General features: G+C 49.8%; 2 protein-coding genes across 3 annotated transcripts; one reads left to right on the top strand and one right to left on the bottom strand.

Annotated features, from left to right (window-relative positions):
• Positions 1-17: 17 nt before the first annotated feature.
• C1H1orf35 (chromosome 1 C1orf35 homolog) lies at positions 18-6,443 on the top strand. 2 transcript variants are annotated; one of them, XM_032131475.1, is made up of 9 exons: positions 18-94; positions 1,293-1,427; positions 1,551-1,704; positions 1,787-1,832; positions 1,941-2,023; positions 2,123-2,195; positions 2,520-2,599; positions 2,865-3,023; positions 3,217-6,443. In XM_032131475.1, exons 2-9 carry the CDS (start codon positions 1,334-1,336, stop codon positions 3,482-3,484), a joined length of 957 nt encoding a protein of 318 aa, XP_031987366.1. In that variant the 5' UTR covers positions 18-94; positions 1,293-1,333; the 3' UTR covers positions 3,485-6,443. The 2 variants fall into 2 exon arrangements, with proteins under 2 accessions (XP_031987366.1, XP_031987452.1); XM_032131561.1 differs by lacking the exon at positions 18-94 and adding an exon at positions 146-919 and having other exon boundaries at positions 1,241-1,427; positions 3,217-3,484.
• On the bottom strand, positions 6,227-19,871 carry ARF1 (ADP ribosylation factor 1). Its single transcript, XM_032131970.1, has 5 exons — positions 19,735-19,871; positions 10,290-10,469; positions 9,497-9,607; positions 8,814-8,938; positions 6,227-7,817 (listed from the first exon to the last, which is right to left on the bottom strand). The coding sequence occupies exons 2-5, from the start codon at positions 10,435-10,437 to the stop codon at positions 7,656-7,658; spliced, it is 546 nt and encodes a 181-aa protein (XP_031987861.1). The 5' UTR covers positions 10,438-10,469; positions 19,735-19,871; the 3' UTR covers positions 6,227-7,655.
• Positions 19,872-20,982: the final 1,111 nt, after the last annotated feature.

Below are 20,982 nucleotides of genomic sequence, written 5' to 3'. Positions count from 1 at the left end.
GCGGGACGGCGCGGTGGTACCGCCCGTCTCGCGCCCCCCTGCGGCGGTGCCCGCGGTGGTAGCGGCGGGGCGGGCGCGCGCTCGGCGGCTGGAGGTGCGTGAGGGGAGCCGGGGGCGGGTTTCGGATTTGGGGATTTGGGGATTTTGGGATTTGGGGGTTCCGGGTGTCACCCCGCGGGCCCGCCTGGTTCTCGCACTCCCCAACCCGGAGGTGCCGGGGGTGCAGGGAGCCCTTTGCGTGCTGCTTTCACACGCTTCCGGGGCCGGGCAAACTCCCCCTTCAGGCCCTGCAGCCTCCAGGTCCTGCAGCTTCCCCCGGCCCCGAGCCCCTTCGCAGAGCCTGAAACTCTCCCCCAGGCAATGCCCCACCCCGGGCCATGCCGCCTCTTCTCTGGCACTACAACCTCCCGTCCAGGCCGTGTGACTCCCTCTTCAAGCTCTCATCCCATCCGGGCTGTGAAACCTTCCTAGACCCTGAAACCCCCCCAGGCCATGAACCCTCGCCTTGAAGCCCAGAACCCCCACGCGGGCCATAAACTCCTCCATCGACCCTGTAACCTCCTCCCAGACCCTGAACCTTCCCACTTGGAGTCCTGAACTGCTCCCCCAAACGCTGTGAATCCCCCTCACCCTGCAACCCCTTCCCAGACCCTGAAACCCCCAACCTGTGACTTCCCCACTGCTGGCCCTAAACCCTGCTTGAAGCTCTGAACCCCCCAAGGCCATGAACCCCCTCGAGGCCTCCCTAACCCCCCTCCTCACTCAGCAACCTCCCCCCAGGCTGGGACCCTCCCCAAGCCGTGCACCCTCTCCCACCTCCAGGTTATAAACCCCCCTTGCAGCCTGTAACACCCCCCAAAAGGCCTTTGGTTACTCCACTGACACCTGGGGGGCCAAATTTGCTTCCCTGCGCCTTCAGGTGTTGCAGTGGGGATCCTGCAACGCGCATATATCAAACCAGGAGTCCCGTGGAAAGGAAATATATATGGACAGACAGATTCTTGCTAGATGTTTCAGAGAGATGTTTATTTCTCCAGCCGCATGGCCGGAGCTCTGCCCAGGAACTGTCCCAGTCACGGGACCAAGGGTCCTTCTGCCCGCGCAGGGAACACAAACCAACCCATGGGAACGAGGCTGAGCAGGGGCAGGGAAGCCCCGTGTCTGTGCCCTCAGGGCCCCTCTCCCAGGGCTACACGGCGGGGGAGGGACCCCAACACCTCACCGGGACCCCAACATTCAGGAGCCGCATGGGGCATCTGAAATGGGTAAACCCAAGGCTGATCCCTTTGCAGGTCACCAGATTCCCCCCGAATCTGCTGCAGGGTGCAGCACCATGTTCGGCTCCTCCCGGGGCGGGGTCCGGGGGGGCCAGGACCAGTTCAGCTGGGAGGATGTGAAGACGGACAAACAGCGTGAGAACTACCTGGGTAAGGGCTGATCCTGCTCAACCCCCCTGTCCCACCCTCCCTGTCGCACCTGACACGGTTTTGGGGTGCAGGTGGAGGTTTTGGGGTGCGATGATGTTGAGGGGGAGTCATTGCTCCCCACAGGGAACTCCCTGATGGCGCCGGTGGGCCGGTGGCAGAAGGGCAAGGACCTGACCTGGTATGCCAAGGGCAAGCAGGACACGGCCCCCCCGTTATCCCGGGAGGAAGAGCTGGCTGCCGTCCGCCTGGCTGAGCAGGAGGCCATGATGGCAGCACTGTGAGTCCACACCCCCACAAACACCCCAAAAAACGGCGTTGCAAAGCCTCCCCACACACGTCACCTCTTCTTGTTTTTATAGGGGCTACAAGAACTTGAAGAGGCAGCCCACGGGCCTCAGCAAGGAGGTAATGGGGGCACCACTTATCCCCCCAGTGACACCTGGGGGTGTCCCCTCCCCTCGGCTCTTGTTTTGGAGACACACACAGGACACTGTCCCCCCTCCCTCCCCACAGGACCTGGCTGAGGTGTGCAAGAGGGACGGCGCCGAGCGGGACGAGAAGGACGTGGATCGGGTGGTGGGTTTGGGCAGCTCCAGGTAAGAAGAAGTGGGGATCCTGCACCAATTCCAGGACAGTTATTATTAGATTGTCTGATTTTAAGTGTTTTTATGCTTTTTTGTGTGGTCTCTCCGCAGTGGCAGTGCTGGCCGGGTGATGCTCTCCAAGGAGGACAAGGAGGCGGCCAAGATGGGGCTCTCTGTCTTCACGGTACGGTGCCAGTCACGTTGTCCTTGGAAGGTTCAAAAATAGATGGAAAAAGTGCCCCACACTTGGAATATCTTATTTAAAAACCAGTCTGGGTATTGTAGCACAGAGACCTGCAGGAGTTTCCTGTGTCCTGTTGGCACGGAGTTCATTTGTGGGGCTTTAATTTGGAAGCAGCTCTTAAGGGTGTTCTAATTTTTCCCCAAATGTAATTTAAATATTTTTTTTCCAAGTTTAATTTTTAAAGGGAGATAAACCCTTTGTCTTGTAATTACAAGCTACGGTCTCTTGGATTCACTCCGTATTTTTCCCCCTCTCCAACCCTAGCACCAGAAAGTCTCCAGCAGCCAAGAGACATCTAGCTCCAAGAAGAAGCAGGAAAAGGAGGAGAAGGTGGAGGAGAAACGGTGAGGATTTTTCCCACTCTGGTGGGAAACCACCAGAAATGCCCTGGGTCTCGTGGGAAATACTTTACAAAATGTTTCCATGGCTCTGTTTGGCACTGGGCTTGTTCTGCAGCTGTCTGAATCATCCCCAGAAGCCTCTGTGGGCTCCTCCTTGGCAAAGGAGGGATGTGGTGGGATGTGCCTGGAAAAAGGGATGGGGATGAGTTTTTGGAGCCAGAGGGATGCACAGTGCAGGGATTCTCACTGCTTGATCTCTTCCCCACAGACCTGAGAGCAGCAAAAAATCCAAAAAGGAGAAAAAGAAGGAGAAAAAGAACAAGAGAAAGAAGAAACATAAAAAGGAGAAGAAGAAGGACAAGGACAAGCATTCCAAGAAGGATGCTGCCCCATCATCCTCCGATTCTTCCCCGGATCGGGATAAGAGGTAACTGGGTTGAGATGGGGCACCATCAGTGGAAAACGGGACGAAGCATTCAGGAGAGCCACATGATCATGGCTGGCATCAGGATGTCCCACTGGGCATCTCCTGGCTTTCCAAAACCCCTTTTTCACCCCCAGAATCACCTTGTTGGCATCCCCAAGATCCCTGCTGTCACGTCCTCCCCCTGTCCCCGCAGGCAGCACCGCAGGAACACGCGGCAGCACTCGGAGCCGTCGCGGCAGCACTCGGAGCCGTCGCGGCACGGCAGCCGGCGGCGGCACGGCACGGGCTCCTCGGCCAGCAGCGGGGATTGCGGCCGGAGCCCCGCCCGCCGCCGCAGCCGGAGCAGGGACGGCCGCGGCCGCCACCCGTCCCCGCGGCGCAGGGGCAGGAAGAGGAGCAGGTCCCGGTCTCCCCCGGCCCGCGGGGTCCGGCAGCGCCACGACACCGACTCGGAGGACTGAGGGGGAGCCCGGGCTTGTTTCAGGGAGATCTGCCGTAGATTGATATTTTTTAAGGTGATTAAATTAAAAACGCCGCAGCTCCGCGGGCACCGGGGCAGAATCTGGCAAAGGGCGTTAAGGTTGTGGTGCCAACGGCGCCTTCCCTGCCCGCCCAGGGGCGGCAGCAGCAGCTGTGGGGGCAGCAGGGCCCCGGGCACCCTGCTCCTCGCTCCCTAGATCCATCCATCCATCCATCCATCCAGGCAGGACTGAGCACGGAGGATGCTGTGGGCTGGGGGTTGGTGCTGGGGTGGTTCTGGCTGTGGTGCTGAAAATGCTGTGGATACCTCGTGTTTATGTATAGAGACTTTGGAAGAGATTATTATTATTATTATTATTATTGTTTTTATCATAGTTTTTTTGTCCTCTTTCTCTGCCCTTGAGTGCTTGGCAGCACAGTGGCTGAGAGTTTCTTTCTTTAAAAATTCCCCAAGTTCATCAGCTGCATGGATGGGACCTTGAAGCTCATCAAGCTCCAATCCCCCTGCCATGGGTGGGGACACCTTCCCCTGAACCAGGTTGCTCCAAGCCCTGTACAACCTGGCCTTGGACACTTAAATAATTCCTCAGCTTACAGGGAAAAAGTGGATGGGACCAGGTGTCTTCCATAGGCTTTGGCCCTGGCCACATCCACCCACCCCAGAGAGCAGCAAACTCCATTCCCATCCAGTAATTAAACCCTCACAACACAATTATTTATGTTCTTGGCATCCTGAAGGAGGGGAATTTTACATCAATAAATAGAAATATTGATCCAAATGGAAAGGGGGTGGCTGGAGCATCGCTGGCTGTGGCATGGCCGTGCCAAGCACCAGGGCCTCATTTGTGTAATTAATGATGCAGTTGAAGACAGGGAGGGTTTGTGTATCTTGGTGGACAAAAGCCCAGTGGGGCCACGCTCAGGAGCTGACAAAGCCCTTCTGTCCCAGCACGCTGGGCCTGGGCAGTGGGAGGTGCTGCAGGGCCGTCACAGCTTTCGGTGATCCCCAGCCCAACACGATTTTTGGGGTTGACAAACTCTTGGCACGAAGGCTGCTCCTCGTGGTCTGAGCAGCTGCAGATTCAGATCCATCCCAGAGATCCCCATGGCACAGCTGGGGTGGCCCCGAGCCTGTGCACTCCCTGGCCAGGGGCTCTGACCCTGCTGGTGCTCACCATGCTGAGCTCGGGGTCACCTCCAGGGGATTTTGGAGCCTGCTGGAAGCATCCCAGAGCAGGGCTGTGCCTAATGGGAATTGGGCACTGGGAGCCACAGGCTGAAAAGGGAACCATGGGAGAGTGGAAACACCACAGCAAGCAGAGGAAAAACACCACAACTCCCAGTGTCCTGGTCCCTCCATGGGCCCCCACTTCCCATCTTCACCTCCCCGGTGGACAGGATGGATGCTGTGGCTGGGCTGGGCTCTGCCAGGATGATCTGCACCCACAGCAAAGGGAGAGGGTGCCCAGCACCATGGCAGAGGGGCCATGACACTGCTGGCCCAGCTCAGTTCAGCTCTCCCGAGCTTTCTCCTGCCCATGTCACACCTTGGCCTCTCCTGCTCTCCCCCATTCCTGTTTCACACTCAAAACCAAGACCTGAGGAAATCAGTTTGAGAAACATGGGAAGCCAAAACTGAGGGTGAGGTGGGTAAAGGAGCCCAGCCCCATCCCTGTCTCAGGGCTGCTCACCCCAAAACCTCCCTGTCCAGCTGCTGCCCCATTTCCTGGGGGACTGGGCAGGATCCTTTGCCCTGGGCTTGAGCTGCCTCTTGCCCAGCTGCTGGGTGGCCAAAATTCCTGGAGGCCTGGCTGAGCCTGAACAGAGCAAAGCCTGTGCTGCCCAGAGCAGAGGGCAGAGCACGGCTCCCACAGCTCTGATAACATCACAACATTCCCTATGTTTTCCACAGCAAATTCTGTATTCAGAGGAGCAGCATCCTAACCCAGCTGGCCCTTCCAGCTCAATCCCATCCCAGAACAGGAATAAAGAGCTGTCCTGCCCTATTAGGGATGCAAATACCCTGATTCAGAGCTTGAAATTCCAAGGTGAATTTCTGACTTGCAGGCAGTTTGTGATCGCAGTTTGCCCAGGGCTAGTTACCCTTCACTACAGCCCCAGCCATGGTCCCTGTTACCCACGCAGCCTCCCAGGCTTCCCCACACGGAATTTGCTCTCTAACCTGCAGGACAGACCTTTCATCCTGCAGCTTTCCAGCCTGTGTAATGGGGAATCTGCTGCAGCTCCAGCCAGGAAGACAGCCAGGAGCTGGCGGGCAGCCCGAGCATGACCACTGGGGAGGAGAAGCTGCAGCTGATGGGGAAGGCAGGAGGATCACCCGGAGGAGGAGCTCTGTCCTGGATCCAGAGAGGACTGCAGAAAGGAAAAATGCAAAACAAAGCACTTAAGGAAGGCAGAATTCCTATTTTTTCCCCACAAAACTGCTAATTCACAGATCCCATAATTAGATGGGATCAGCAGGAGGAACAATCTGTTGGGGGAAGCGATGGGGCTACTCAAGAAGCTCAAGCTTTGTTGCCCCAGTGACTCCAGTAGAACCCAATAAGCATCACCCACCACTTCGCCTGCAGGTTTCCAACCAGGAATGATGCATTTCTTGTAAAATACAGGAGACATCCTCAAATTTTCACACAAATTGTGATGTTGCTGCTTGCCTTTGGATCCCTTGCACAAAGCTGATACAAACCAACACGATACCAGTGCAAGTTTCATGAAACTTTTTATTCAACAAGTATTTAATTATGATTCTGCCAAGATGATCGAATGAACAGCAAGGCATAAAAAACATGACATAGTTAAGAGATTTTATTCTAATAGCTTTAATTACAGTGCTTGTTTGTCGAAATGAAAACTGAAAACAAGTATACAAAACAGTTGATTACTAGTTGTGTATTGAAAGCAATAAAGGTTTCCACAACACTAAATAAACCAGTTCTGATAGTTCCTCGAGTTAAACAGCTCCAGCTTCTTCAGTGTTTATCAAAATACAAAAGAAAAGTAAAGAGGTCTTTTTTAAATTTTTCTGATGGCAAATCTGAACCTTGCAGTATGAGGGATGCCAAGGGTTTTCACACATATACAGATATGGGATTGTTCCAAAATGGGATTGAATACTTGTAGAGTGGAATGACTCTCCAAACTCTCATGCTTTTTGTTTTTTCCTTAGACACTATACATAGATGTTTGGTGTTTTTCATGGCAATTCTTACGTTAAGTACAGTACTTTCTGCCTATAGAGCTTAGGGCTAGGACAGGCTGTGCTTCCTGTGGAAAGGTTTTGCCCTCTGGAGTGGTTTATGCACAAGAAAAGTACAAAACACTTTTTGACAAATACAACAGGCTAAAAATGTCGACTTCTGGAAATGATTCAAGTTCAATGGAAACGAGAAATCTCACCTGAACCAAAAGTCAGATGTTTAGCATGAGTCTGCAAAGCTCATCTAAACCAGGCCCAGCAAATCTTTGAACGGTTGTGAACGAAGATGAGCACAGACTACGAGCTACAGAAAGAGCCAGAGATCTACTACTTATGAACTGTTCGTTAAGCAGATGAAGCTAATTGGGTGTCAGTCATTGCTTCACCCTTTCGAAAGAATCAAGAGTCACCACGTTAGAGCTGGAGCAGCAGAAGCGATGTCAAACGTCTGTGTGTTTAAGTGTTTTTACTTTTCCTTGTCTATTTAAAAAAATACAGAATTCAGGTTAAAAACCAACCACCAAAATGGATCTCACAGATCTCACAACCCAACCAAGATCGAATTCAGCTCTACTGCACAAGGACCACTGGCAACCCTTACATGATTAACCCACTTAAATCCCTTCCAGGTACTAAACAGTGACTTGATTCTTTACAATAAAAAAGCTGAGTAATATTGCATAGGAGTACCAGAAACTGCCTCATTGGAAACAAAAACTATTTACATTAAATAAGAAACCTAACTGTTTTCAGGCTTGTATTTGCCACATTTACAGCATGATGCAATATATACTGTGACAAAAAGAAATGAAAACAGCTTCCGGCACTCAATACCACAAAGTAGCACAGTTTGCCACATTAGAGTAAAGCGAAGGGCGAATAGGAGGAAATAAGAGGGAGGGGTGGAAAAAGAGGGAAGAGGAAGGTTTATGGTTTCATTTCTGGTTTCGGAGCTGATTGGACAACCAGTCCAGTCCTTCATAGAGACCGTCTCCACTAGTGGCACAGGTTGCCTGGATGTACCAGTTCCTGTGACGAAGAGAATGCAGTCCAAGTTTGTCTGTGATTTCTGCTGCATTCATGGCGTTCGGCAGGTCCTGAGGGAAGCAACAACAGTCATTCCCCACTCTTTTCACCACAGCTTTAAAGGCATTACAAGAAAGTTAAGAGCTCCCAGAACTTCTCTTTCAGAAAATCCCAGTGATTATTTTGGTATTCAAGCTCTTTCCCCAACACTGACAAAAGCCTCAAAGGTGTAACAACCCAATCTAAAGCAGCATTATGGAGTATTTCATAGGGAAGCGAGACAGCTGATGCCTGGATCCAGCCATTCCCCCCAGTGCTGATCCAATCTCACAATTCCAAGGCTGTTTCATTCACTTTCCACTCAGGACTATCCTTTCTGTGACTGCAGTAATGATTAAAGATCAACTTTTATCACCCAGGACTACTCTGCTGAGCACAGCTTCTTTAGAGCCCACCTTTCCTGCTCCTGGACATGACTTAGGGCATCTTCACCCTTCCCAGCTGGGCCTGTGCAATCAGTGGAGCAGGATGTTATTCCCTCTTTACATTTCCTAGTCACATTTCAGGCCCTTGACATCTGGGTTTAAGCTGCCAAGACCTTTACAAGCAATAAAAGGCAGAACTCAGTTAACTCTGAGGCCTGGAAGAGCCCAGCTCACAGGTCAACAGAAGCACATTAAAAATCAGCCCAGTGTTTCCACCAACACCAGCAGTGCCCTCAAACACCCTAAATGAGGAATTCAGGGAGGTTCTGACATTCCAGCCTTCCTCTCTGGAGGAAGCTTAGGCAGGTGCTGTAATTGAGGCATATCAACCTTAAAAATCAAACTGGTAGCATTTTTCCCTGAAACTGAAAATCTCTTAGCGAAGACTGTTTAGAAGGATGCTCCTTTCACATATGAACTTAATTCATGGTTTCCTGCCTTCAACATACCTGAATGGCCATTTACTCTGAGTTTATTTATCATGACACTGAAAATACGAAAATCAAGGTCAAGATCTGGCACTCACAAGGACGTTGGAAGTTTTCAAGGGTTCTGACAGACAGACACCTTTCTTGGGCATACCTGTTTGTTAGCAAACACTAATAAAACAGCATCTCTGAGCTCATCTTCTGCCAACATTCTCATAAGCTCTTCTCTGGCCTCGTTCACACGTTCTCTGTCATTGCTGTCAACCACAAAAATCAGACCTAGAAATAAGCAAACAAGAATAAACATAAACTTGAAGTCTCATGTCTGAGAAAAAGTCGGTTCTTGCTGAAAGTTGGTGAAAACTGGTGTTAGCTTGCATTTGTTTTTGCAACTTGGGTACTCCCTCTACATAACCACTTGGCATTTTCCAGGGAGCAGCAACTCCTGAAATGCTGTGACAGGACTCAAGGACAGGCACGTTAAAAAGGCCCAGCAGTGACAGAAGTGACAAACTCTCAGTTCATGGGGCTGCAGAGCTCACAGTAAAGACTCTGCTTTGAAGTGAGGGCAGAGCTGTGATGCTGACAGAAGAAAAACAAACTCCTGAACTCATTCTGAGTCAGAAGGACAAGGAAGACTGGTTTCTGGAATTCTTCCCATCCCTCTTTGAACCTGCAGCGGCTTAAGAGAAGAGCCAGAGCAGCACACAAACACACCCTTTTATAATAATAAATATTTCCACTCCCCTCCAAGAAACTTGCAGAATTAACTTAGTGAAGACAGTCAAAAAACTCTCTTAGATTCTGGAAAGCTGGGAATTAGGTGTGTGGACTCACCTTGTGTGTTCTGGAAATAGTGGCGCCAGAGTGGTCTGATCTTGTCCTGACCGCCCACGTCCCACACTGTGAAGCTGATGTTCTTGTATTCTACTGTTTCCACATTGAAACCTAAAACAGAGATTGTGGCACAAATCTCACTTGAACATAACTGGCCTGTTGTATTTAGCAAGTCACACTCAGATTGTCATCATTAAAAAAAAGTTACCTTAAAATTTGAGTTACTTTAAACCAGCAGAATCCTGTGCTGAAGCTCTCAAAGCAGACAAACATGGGTTGTTCTGCTCCCACCTCCACCCCCACTGCAATCACACCAATGAACACATCCAATTGCTACCTGAGCAGCTAAAAAAAACAGTTGCCTAAAAAATCCAAACCCCCCCCCACACTCCCCCAAAACAAACAAAAAAAAACCCCAACCTCCCCTGGGTTTTAAGAACTGCAAGTCAGGTTTCTCAATACCCTCAAATAAAAAAAGAGGGGGAGGAAAAAAAAAAAAAAAGGTGAATCCTCTGCGTCTCAGTCTGATTTACATGATGTCCCAACAGCCTGGGAGACAAACTGCCCTTCTGTGGCCCACAAAGGCTCATTCCACGAGTGACTGATGAGAGGGAGTGGAGTGAGAAAAGAGTTACAATCTCCTCCCATGGCAGCACATTTGGCTGTGCCACCTTCACACCACGGCTTTAGCAAGTGTTTGTTCTGACAGACAAGTCACTTAAATCAGCTGTGATGAGATACTGCTGAGACCCAAATCTCAAAGCCAGCAGTTAAAGAAGTGTAAAAATCTTACCTATAGTAGGAATAGTAGTTACTATTTCACCAAGTTTAAGTTTGTACAAAATAGTTGTCTTTCCTGCAGCATCCAGGCCAACCATTAGAATACGCATTTCTTTTTTGCCAAAAAGGCCTTTGAAGAGGTTAGCAAAAATATTTCCCATGGCTGAAATATGTTCTCACTGGCCAGTGAAGTCTGGAGGAAAAAGATCAGAATACAACTCATGAGCTACTGACAGTTTTGTTCTGACCACGACATAAAAACCACAAAAAAAAGCAAAGTAAGATAATATGAATCATTTATAGACAGCCTGGCTAACACTGAACATTTCCCCCCCACTGAAGCAACACAAAGATGAACAGATGTGTCAAAACTCAGTGCTCATGGCATGACCCAGCTTTAAGTGCTTGAAATGCTTCAAATATTCTTTCAGAGATTTTGGCATTAATTGTTGTTCTCAAATTTTTGCTTGCAAAATTCATGCAGCTGACCACTGCAGGTACTTTGTTCCCCATTGTTATGGGATAATTTATCTGCAGCAAAGGGTCACCATTAAACAAACTTTTCCCAATTGACCTGCAGATAACAAGTTTTTTGCTTAGCGCAGCAATAGCTGATCCTTCTTTTGGGAAGGAAACTTGGAATACAGCTTGGATTTTCTCCTAGTCAGAACGGTTTCCTTCCTCTCCCTCCCCGAGGAAATGGTCTGTGAACAGCACATAAACACAGAGCAGTTACTTTCATTAACAGTGGAGGGAGGCCTTCTGCAGGAAGCAAATCCACATTTAATCAAACTTAACTATGGAGAATTAACAGCCACATTAAAGGAGCAAGTTCAGAGATGAGCACTTCCTTCACAGCCAACACTCCTGCCTGGGTGATTAAAGTGATTAACGTCACCAGGAGCTTCCTGTTTAGGAACTGCAGAAGCTGCCTCTGCACTCCAGCCTCAGACACTTCCCTGTGCCCTTGGGACCTGACCCCTCCCAGCACAAATTCCCTCCCTTTCCAAACTTACTCCTGCACAGTTTACAGCAGGATTGAAATCACCATGAGAACTATTGCTGTGCTCATACAAGGCATGAAAAAGCAGCCTGGAAGCTTCACAGACACATTACAGGGTGATAGGGACGATTCACACCCTCACTGCTGCTGGGTCTAGAAGCTCTCAGGTGTCAGTTCAAAAAGAAGAGACAGAGCCCAACTGAAAATTCAAGTTTCAAATACAAGATGCACAAACAGCCAATACATTCAAAGCATGAGTTTCCTGTAAACCAAATCAAATTTAAAGCATAACACGAAGTTTGAATCATCTCTGGAAATATTCTGGATTTCACGATGAAGCTCTACTTGAAGCAGAACTCTCCCTAGAAACAGACTTTACAGAATAGCTATTTCAGAGCATTAAAGTAAGATTTGGATTGAAAAGCACACCACAACATAGAAGTCTTGTCCTACTCTGTTTACTGCAGTCCTAGGGATGGCTGAAGCCTGGTTTCCCCCCCTTCTGCACTGGGAAAGGTGTGAGCAGTTCTGTCCTCTTCAGGAAGCTTTGCTGGATACAGTTTTTAACCCAAAAGTTAAACTCTCCAACATTAACCAAGTCACGTGTGTCTAAGACAAGCAGCTCCACAGAGTTGTTCAGAGTCCACTCCAGAGTTCCTGAAGGACGTCAATCCCCACACCAATTTGCTGAAGCAACTCGAGTCAAAGATTCATTTATTTTATATGGCTGAAGCGCTAAAACTGAACTCCTCTACAAATCAGACTGGTGAGCCTGTGGATTAAAACCAAAGGGGAGGTTTAAAAGCTCTATTATTCCACCATTTCCTTTGGTATTTCTGCAGCATGACCATGCATATTCCACTCTCACTGGAATATATGAAGGCTGTATAAACAGGAAGGGTAATTAGGAAGCAGAGAAAACAGTTTTGCTGCAGTCCCCATTTCTTCACAGCAGGAATCTCCCATCCCAGCCCACAGCACAGCTCTCACCGGGCTGGAGGGCAGGGAGACTGTAAAGCTTTCCTTTGTCTGGCTGTTCATGCCACCTCTATCTCCTGCTTCATCTGGAAAGCAGCAGTCAGAGCTGAACTGTGACCTTTTACCAGAGCTCACATAAAGTGGCTGCAAGAACTTTTGCAGCAAGAGAACCTTAGAAGCCTGCACAAAGAATGCCTTTCTTCGGTCTGCACAAGTTTAAAAGCAAAATAGGTTATCAGATGCTTGGACTGATCACAGTAATTAGTCAAAAGAGCAAAATCCTGTCATTTACATCCACGACATCTTTCCACACACCACAGAAGTCGCAGGCTGCTGAACAAGTTGCTTGTACTTGGCAGTAACAGCAGTGAATCCCGTTAGATCCTTGTTTTCCTGGCAGCTATTTCCAGGTCAAGCCTGCCCTTCACCACTGAGGCTGCTTTTATACCACCAAGCCTCCCTATTTTTACTTTTTGTGAAGAATAAGAAATCGAGATCCATTTAAGCACTTGGTTTCCATTTCCCTCTTGTTCTCTTCCACATCCCTCCTATCCCAACCGATTCTGTAACCTATTTGGTACTTCAGGGTAGGTGGCATTACAAAAAGTCACATTTATTTTTATAGGCAGCACAGTATAGTTTACAGCCCACTCCTGCAGGAAAAGTGTGTTTACAAGTTGACTAAAAAGCAGTTGAATCCTTGCTGTCTAAAAGAAAAAAAAACCAGGAGAAATCCATCTGCAGAACTCCCACAAAATGTTTTGGTTCCCATCAGAGTTCTGTTGGTTGAGGCTGGGGTAGGGTCCCCGTCTTCTCCACGGGTGGGACCATCCCCTGACCAGAAGCTGCTCACGTTCATCTCTTCCCACAGGAAAGGAACTCACAGTCCATGGTCTGTACTCCACACTCCTCTCCCTGCACTGCCACAGAAACTGCCTCGATGGGCCCGAGCTGCCCCCCAGCCTTGGCTGCCTCTGTTAATACAGCTCAGCTGAGGGATCATGCGACTGCTCCCTCTGCACTCCAGGACCCAGCTTTAATTCCCGTTTCAGCCCATTAATTGCACCATGAGAACGTGCACAGTTGGAAAAGTCTTAAATTTCCTCGTATATTAAGTTAAGCAAAAAAACCCTGCTACTCCCAGGCACTGCCACCCCTTGCAATGTATATCCTGACTCACCAATATCTCACCTGTATTCCTACCTCAAGTTTAACTTCCTCCTTCCCTCCACCCAAATGTTGTCAGTAATTGCTACACCGATCGTTTTAGGAGCACAAGTTGTATAAAATTCCTGAAAACATAAAAGACTACGGCTTGTGAACTGCTTGTAGTGCTTGAGCACATCTTCAAAAGAGGGATCCATCAGGCTAAGTGGGAAGACTTGAGTATGAAAGGGAACGATTTGAATAAACGGCACGGACTATTTTTGCAGCGCTTGGTGTGTATTTTCCCTCAGCACAACTTCAGCTTCTGGAAACAGCAGCTCAGCACCCCTGACCAAAGGCAGATCACCCCAGCACTGGAGTGTCTGTCTGACTGTTTGTCCCTGCCCATCGAAGCCCTAAAGCCCTTTAGCACCCTGCACTCCACCTGAGCAGCACTAAGGACCCGTCAGGCAAGTCCGGGGAAGATACAACGCGCCATTGGTAAACAGCAGCACTGACGTTCAATGGGCAAGTTGCGGTTTTGTTTCTTGAAACAAAAGTATTTTCAGCCCCCTGTTTTCTAGTAAGTGATACATTTAGATAAGCAATTAGGAGAACAGGCAGCCTTTTGCAGAGAGGCTCAGACCGAGGAGTTAAAAATGAATGAGTGCCTGCAATAGCAGCAGCCCGGTGGTTGTTAAAGTGATACGGCCCAAGAGGAAGAAGCAGAATCTGCTTTTATTAATTGTAGGTGGTTAGAATAAGAGCTCTGAGGAATATCTCAGGGCCAAAGATCAGCAAACACTTAACCATCTGCAGCATTTTATATTTAAACGGACATTAATGCATTTGAATGTCATTTCGTTCAGGCTGCTTATCATGAGAAGTCCAATCTGCTGCCTGACCTCCGAACTCCTCGGGGGAGCTGCTGGTTAACAAGCCCCACAGACGTATGACCAGAAGGGTGTGCAGGCCATCAAAGAGAACATAATACACCCTGAAATTCCCACAAAACCTCAAATTTCACACCTCTGGAAAAGTTCTTTTTGACCACATAGAGATTAAACTGTTTCATTTAGGTTTACACCATCTCTTTAAACATACCAGAGACAAAATGAGAGGCCAAGGCAGAGGATGCCATATGCATTATTTACTCAAACTAAACTGCAGTATAGAAATACATTTATTTCAGTTCTGTGGACCAGCACTTACCACATAAAGCTCCCACAGTGAAAAAATAATTATCCAAACTTGCTGGGCCCGTCATTTTGGCAATCTGAAAATCCCAGCAGCCATGAATATGGCAGAGGGTTGGAACCAGATGAGCTTTAAGGTCCCTTCCAACACAAACCATTCTAGGATTTTATGGTTCTACGATAAGATAAGTCAAAGAAAGTTCAAGCCTCTGTCCCTCCCCTGCACAGCAGGCTGAGATGGAGAGGTAGAGAGGGCATTTGCTGTCTCTGGGAGCTGTTCCACCTCCCTGGGATGTTCCCATCCTATTTTAAATGCCGGTTTCAAGGAGAGATAAACACGACACCACTACCAATGACACACTGTGCTACACAGTTACAATCAGACAAAATATTAAACCCCAACAGCTGCAGGTTTACCAAAACAGCTGCTTCCTGCACCTCATTCCATTTGCTTGGGCACCTTGGCAAGTAAAACTGGCTTGTTTACAAAGGCAATGGATTCATGACCAAAATTCCATCTCCATTTAAAGGAAAATCTACTTGACATTGACCTAAGCATTAACTCCATGTCTAAAACAATTAGAAAACCCCCAAATCCCTAATTCCTGGCCTGATCTTAACATACTAGTTCTATCAGTCACAGGGGAACAAAAATGGATCAATTTGTTGTTTACCAGAAATACTGACTGGAAATTCAGCCAGTTATCACTAGTTACCCTGGACCATTCTTTCTCATTTATAGCATTCCAGAATGTTTTAAACTAAATTATCAAGGGAAGCAAAACAGCCACACAAGAGATCACCAAACCAATGTGCAAATAAGAGGTGAGAAAGCATTTTTTAAAAAAACCCATCCAACTTCAACAGCTGTTACTGGTGTAACATGCAAGAACAACTGGCAAATAATTTAAAGTGCAAATCTAACCCGACAATATAAAGTGTGATTTAAAGGAGAATGTGAGAAGAGATCCAACAAGAATAGAACACTGCTAAAATTCAGGATTAATCTACAGCCCCAGTGTTTCACACCCCCACTCAGCAGGGAACAGTACTGATGTGTTCTCTTGAACTTGAAATAATTTCTTTACGGATTAAAGTGTTCTGTTACAGCAAATTTTGGAAACACCTCTTTATATATAGCCAGGGTGCCCCAATACATTATTTCAGTACAGCTACATTCAACTATTTTTAGAAACTGTTTACTGGCCTTCCACACCGGATAACCTGAGACATGAGAATTTATCAACTCAAATCCTTTATTAACACTGAAATTTAGCTCAGATAATTTTGATTTGAGCTACTTTAGACTGTATCAGCAGGCATGGATTACATGTAAGAAGTAAGAGCAGCCAACAAGCAGGCCGGGCCCTTTGTTCACCAGGTGATTCATTATCCTGCACAAACAGCACTGTAATAAAGGCCATGGCAACATCATCTTCCCAGAGCTCTTCATTAATAGTAAGTCCTAACTCCTTTATAATTTTAACCATTAGAACCAGAAGAGTGTTAACTGTGGAGATCAACACTGACCACTGCAACCATTTCCCCCCAGTTCACACTGGGGGTGCTTCTGCCAAGCTTGGGATGGAAAAGGTGTCCTGAAGGATCATAATCTGGTTATTTGAGGGAAAAGGGAGCAGCATGGAATTAGAAGGTAAAGATACATAACTCTGCTTGCATCTAAATAAGAGCAGTTGGATTCGGCCACCAAAGGCTTGCAGGGCTCACCTGAAAAGGGTCCAAAAGCACTGTGCACATCCAAGGCAGAGGGAGGACAAGCCAAGCACAGGTGAAAGGAAATGTCCTTCTCCAGCACCTTTGTTTAACCCAAGGAGGTTGAACACCTTGCTACACACCTTACCCAGACAGGACATTTCCCACACGCTGGAACATTCTCTTGAGAGCAGCAGAAAACAGGTCCACTTACAGGATCAAAACAAGGACAAAAGAGGGAAAATTTCCTTTCGAGTCCTGTCTATTTCTGGGACATGAGAACAACTCACTCCTAAAATAATGGCCAGAATAAAAAGAGTCTGTACCAAAGAGAGCGAGTTGCTTGACTCGATACTCAAATCCCAAATCAGAATTATTCCCTTATTCTCATCTTCAAGCAGGGACAGCAAACTTCTGCTGACTCACAACAAAGCCTCCAACACTACCATAACCCACACAAACCAACCCACAGGAGAAGCATGTATCTGGTCTGAAAAATATCTTATTTAAAGGATAGGCTGACAGGTGAAAAGCACAGAGGGAGCTGCATCCATGCCCTCCCTGCCTGTAGCTGCTCAGGAAATATTGTGGTGCCAACAATGCAGTTGTGAACCCCGAGAACGGCCTGTGACTCCGTGCTCACCAGTTCAGCACTGGGAACACTGGTGTGAGAACTGGTGGGTACAAAGAATTTATCTTCAGATAAGCAGTGCACAGTTGGGGTGGTTTTTTTGTTTTTGAGGCTGAATTGTTCCCGAGTTCAAAATCTTCAATTTTAAGCCAAATATCCTGTTATTCACTCCCTGGAACTGGGCACTAAGTCAATATTTACACGCCTAGTAAAAATGGCAAGAACTCACACAAGAGCTTCATCCAGCAATGAAACTGGCTTTTGGTTTGGGGGAACTGTCGAGGCAGAGACTCTGAGTTGTGAGGTACCAGAGCAGTGGGTGAACAAGAGCTGTGCTAGACATGAGGGTTTTATTAGAACTGAAACATCAGCAGAAGCTCCACCACAGCCCCTCCGACGTTTGCATGTGTTAAAAATAAGGAATATAATCGGATACTCGCAAGCAGAAAGAAAAAAATGCTGAATTACACAGAAAAAACAGCTGCTGTAGTAGGAAGCTGATTCTGAACTTCTTTACTCATCAGTTAAAGAAAGGGAATGGCTGAGGATGGCGCCAGCTCTAACACAAGCTCTGTAGCATTCCAGGAGCAGAACTTCCAAGAGATTTCTAAAAAAAGAATCACAACTATTCCTTTTCAGACAAAGTTAGCTCACGTTCACCAAATTTATCCACTGTAAAGCAAGCTGGATGCTTGGGAAAGCTGTTGAAATCCATAAAAATTCTTGCTTGAAAGCCGATCTTTAAAAAGCAAAGGTCATTTTAGAAATAAAAGCCTCTGGGATGTGTAAAGGTGGTTCTTTAAATTTCACCACTGCAAATCCAGCTGCAATCCTGGGTTGTGAGCTTTTCCTCCTTCCATCAATTCATGTCATCAATGGCTTAGCCGATAATTATCTGTATAAATGCTCCTGCTTAAAGCAGCTGGAGCACAGCAGTTTGGTGAGCTCGCAGGAGCAGAATCCAGCCCCTACTCCCACACACGCTTGGTTTGCCTTGAAAAGCTGTGACTGGTCCTCCCCCCACTTGGTCAGCATGACTAACACTCACAGGGAACTCGGTGCACGAGCACAGCTCCTGCCAGGCCCTTCCACATTCCAACTATTTCACAACCTAGGAAATGTTAAGAGAAACCAATCGGAGGTCTTCGGACCATCTGAGGTGTTTGACTTTTAACAGGATTTACATCACAAACACAAAGCTGTTCTGAGGGGAGGACGGCTCTGCTTGAGCCATTTTAATTCCTCATGTTCCACCACGGGAAACACCAACAAACTTGGCAAAGCTGTGGAGTTTGAGTTGAAGAGGTTCAATCGAGGTGAGTTTCCTCACCCTTTCACCCAATGCAATTATTCCAACAGGGAAAGCAGCCCAACAGGGCTCTCCAGCACTGCAGACACGTTTGTAGCAGAGAAAATCAGTGGCATCAAACCAACCCCACAAACCTTCCTTTCAGAGAACCCCTTTAGCCATAAGACTGCACTCTTATTTTATTCCATTATAAACTCCCTGAATAACAGTAAAATAGCAATCCCCCACTTCAGCCACACTTCCTTTTTTTCCCCCCAGAAGTGCTCCAAATCAGCAGCAAAAATAGCAATAAAGATATTACTGAACGACCTTGGAAAAATCCACTTTGCCTCGGTTTCTCCGGCTGGAAAATAAGGTTAATGGAATACCCTGCAAAGGGGCTCTGTGAGCCTCACAAGACAAAGCTCAAAGTATTAAATAAATACCCGGAATTTTAGTTATTGACAAAGCCACAATTTCAACACCAGACCTCTGGTCACGGCTCTTATCAACCTGTGGAATTTGCTTTGGCAGGAGCAGAGCGGCAAAGCCACAAGGTCAATGTCAAACGCGACAACATTTGGGCAGTTTTATGGCCCGGCAGAGTTTTGGTCTCGCTCTGCTGGGGCAGAGCCGGGCTATCACTTCATCACACACAGGTTTATCAGCCCCGAAGTATCACGTTCACCGCTCACGGAGACAGGACGCAGTATTTTCAGACAGAATATAATATCCTCCCACTGGGAGCTGCTCCGCCAAGGAAAGCTGATCTCCCACACCATCAAAATCAAGCCGATGGATGGCAAACAAGAGTTGTTTGCTCCAGGATAAAGCTCAACTCCTCAGCCCAGCAAAAAAACCCCAACTCAGCAGCCATGGGCTTATGGAGAAACAACCTCTGCCCCACGAGCTTCATCCGAGCCTCGTTTCCCCCACCAGAGGAGGGTTTTCGGGGGGAGAGGAGAAGGAGGAAATGCCTCTCCTTCCTCGGAGCCGTCCACGGGCGGGGCAGAGGCCGGAATGAGCGAGTTTGGGGAAGGGAGGACAAGCCCATCCCGTCTAATCCCATCGCTAGAGGGAGCGGAGCGGGGCCTTGTGCAGCTGCTGGCGAGCTGGAGCGATTCCCCTTTCCCACCCCTGCCTATCCCACGCCTTCCCACCCCATCCCACCCACAAGCAGAGAAGCGAAAGGCCCGACTCCCCCCGCCGCCCCAAAGACGTGGAGGGGGGGACGGATGGGGCAGCGCCGCTCCTGGAGGCCTCCGGTGCTGTGGGGAGAAAGGAATGAGTAGAGATGAGACGGAGTGAGGAGGAATTAAAAGGAATGAGAAGGAAAGAGAAGGAAAGAGCCGCCCGGCCCCGCTCCCCCAGCGCCCGCCGCCGCCTCCCCTCAGCGCCAAGGCCGCGGGGTGCAGGCGGGGGCGCGGCGCGACGGGCGGGGGGGGGGGAGGGGGTGCAAAAAAGACTCGAAAGGAGGGAAGAAGAAGGTGTCGGCAAACCCACCGGCGTCGTCGGGAGCCGCGGGCCGCGGGTCTGGCTGCGCTCGGAGGGTCCCACTCGGAGCCCGCTCGCCCCGGCCGCGATCCACCCTGGAGCACAAGATGGCGGCGCGATGCGGCCACGTCAGTGCCCGCCCCGCGCGGGGCACCACGGGGAAGCGAGGAGGGAGGCGGGGGCGCGGCCTGCGGGACGGGGTGTGGCCAAGGCGGGCCGAGCAGGGCCCGGCCGGCGGGGGCGGCGCGTAGAGGCGCTGTGGGCGTGGCCACGGCGGGAGCGGCAGCTCTGGGGAGGGGGTGTGGCCTGGGCGAGTGGGCGTGGCCACGGCGGGAGCGGCAGCTCTGCGGGGGGGTGTGGCCTGGGCGAGTGGGCGTGGCCACGGCGGGAGAGGCAGCTCTGCGGGAGGGGGCGTGGCCTGGGTGAGTGGGCGTGGCCGCGCCGCGAGCGCGGGGGGCGTGGCCTGCGGGTTGGCCACGCCCACGCAGGGCAGCGCGTGACGGGGCGTGGCGCGCGCGGGCCCGGGATCCCCCGGGATCCCCCGGGATGGCGGGAATGGGGCTGGTGGGGACCGTGCCTTCCCCTTTTTCCTGCACCGCTGCCTCTTCACGGCACCCTGCCCTCCCCTTCCCTGCGCCGGGCGTCCTGCCCCTGCACCGTTCTCCTTTTCCTGCGCCGTTCTCACTTCCCTGCACCGTTCCCCCTCTTCCCTGCACCATTCCCTCTTCCCTGCTCCGTTCCCCCTCTTCCCTGCACCATTCCCTCTTCCATGCAGCATTCCTTCACCTTCTCTGCACCATTCCCCCTTCCCTGCCCCGTTCCCCCTCCCCTGCCCCGTTCCCCTTTCCCTGCAGCATTCCTTCACCTTCTCTGCACCATTCTTTCCCCTTCCCTGCACCATTCCCCCTTCCCTGCCCTGTTCCCCTTTTCCCTGCCCTGTTCCCCTTTTCCCTGCCCTGTTCCCCTTGTCCCTGCGCCGTTCCCCTCTTCCCTGCGCCGTTCCCCTCTTCCCTGCACCGTTCCCCCTTCCCAAAGCAGCCAGAGGGATCCGCTCTGGCCTCTCGCACATGCCGTGCAGTCCTGTTCCATGCCCGACCCTGCCGGGATGCGGGATGTGGGCTTGGCACGTGCTCGCTGGAGGGTTTGCATGTGCCAGGCCGCGTTGGGATGTGTATGTTCCTCGAGGGAACACGTGTGTGCACCTCAAGGGCCGTGGGACAGGCACTGCTTTTGGGGGTGACATAGGCTGTGCTGTGG

This window comes from Corvus moneduloides, chromosome 1, assembly GCF_009650955.1.
Source record: "Corvus moneduloides isolate bCorMon1 chromosome 1, bCorMon1.pri, whole genome shotgun sequence".
NCBI lineage: Eukaryota > Metazoa > Chordata > Aves > Passeriformes > Corvidae > Corvus > Corvus moneduloides.
This window is presented reverse-complemented; position numbering and strand designations above follow the sequence as displayed.

Bases quoted from the DNA above. Each gene is read 5' to 3' on its own strand.
- ARF1 (XM_032131970.1), bottom strand. From the start codon at position 10,437: ATGGGAAATATTTTTGCTAACCTCTTCAAAGGCCTTTTTGGCAAAAAA. The intron at 9,608-10,289 runs GTAAGATTTTTA...TCTCTGTTTTAG, and splicing joins AACTACTATTCCTACTATAG to GTTTCAATGTGGAAACAGTA. The intron at 7,818-8,813 runs GTATGCCCAAGA...TGCTTCCCTCAG, and splicing joins TAGTGTTTGCTAACAAACAG to GACCTGCCGAACGCCATGAA.
- C1H1orf35 (XM_032131561.1), top strand. From the start codon at position 1,262: ATGGGTAAACCCAAGGCTGATCCCTTTGCAGGTCACCAGATTCCCCCC. The intron at 2,600-2,864 runs GTGAGGATTTTT...TCTTCCCCACAG, and splicing joins GAGAAGGTGGAGGAGAAACG to ACCTGAGAGCAGCAAAAAAT. The intron at 3,024-3,216 runs GTAACTGGGTTG...CTGTCCCCGCAG, and splicing joins TCCCCGGATCGGGATAAGAG to GCAGCACCGCAGGAACACGC.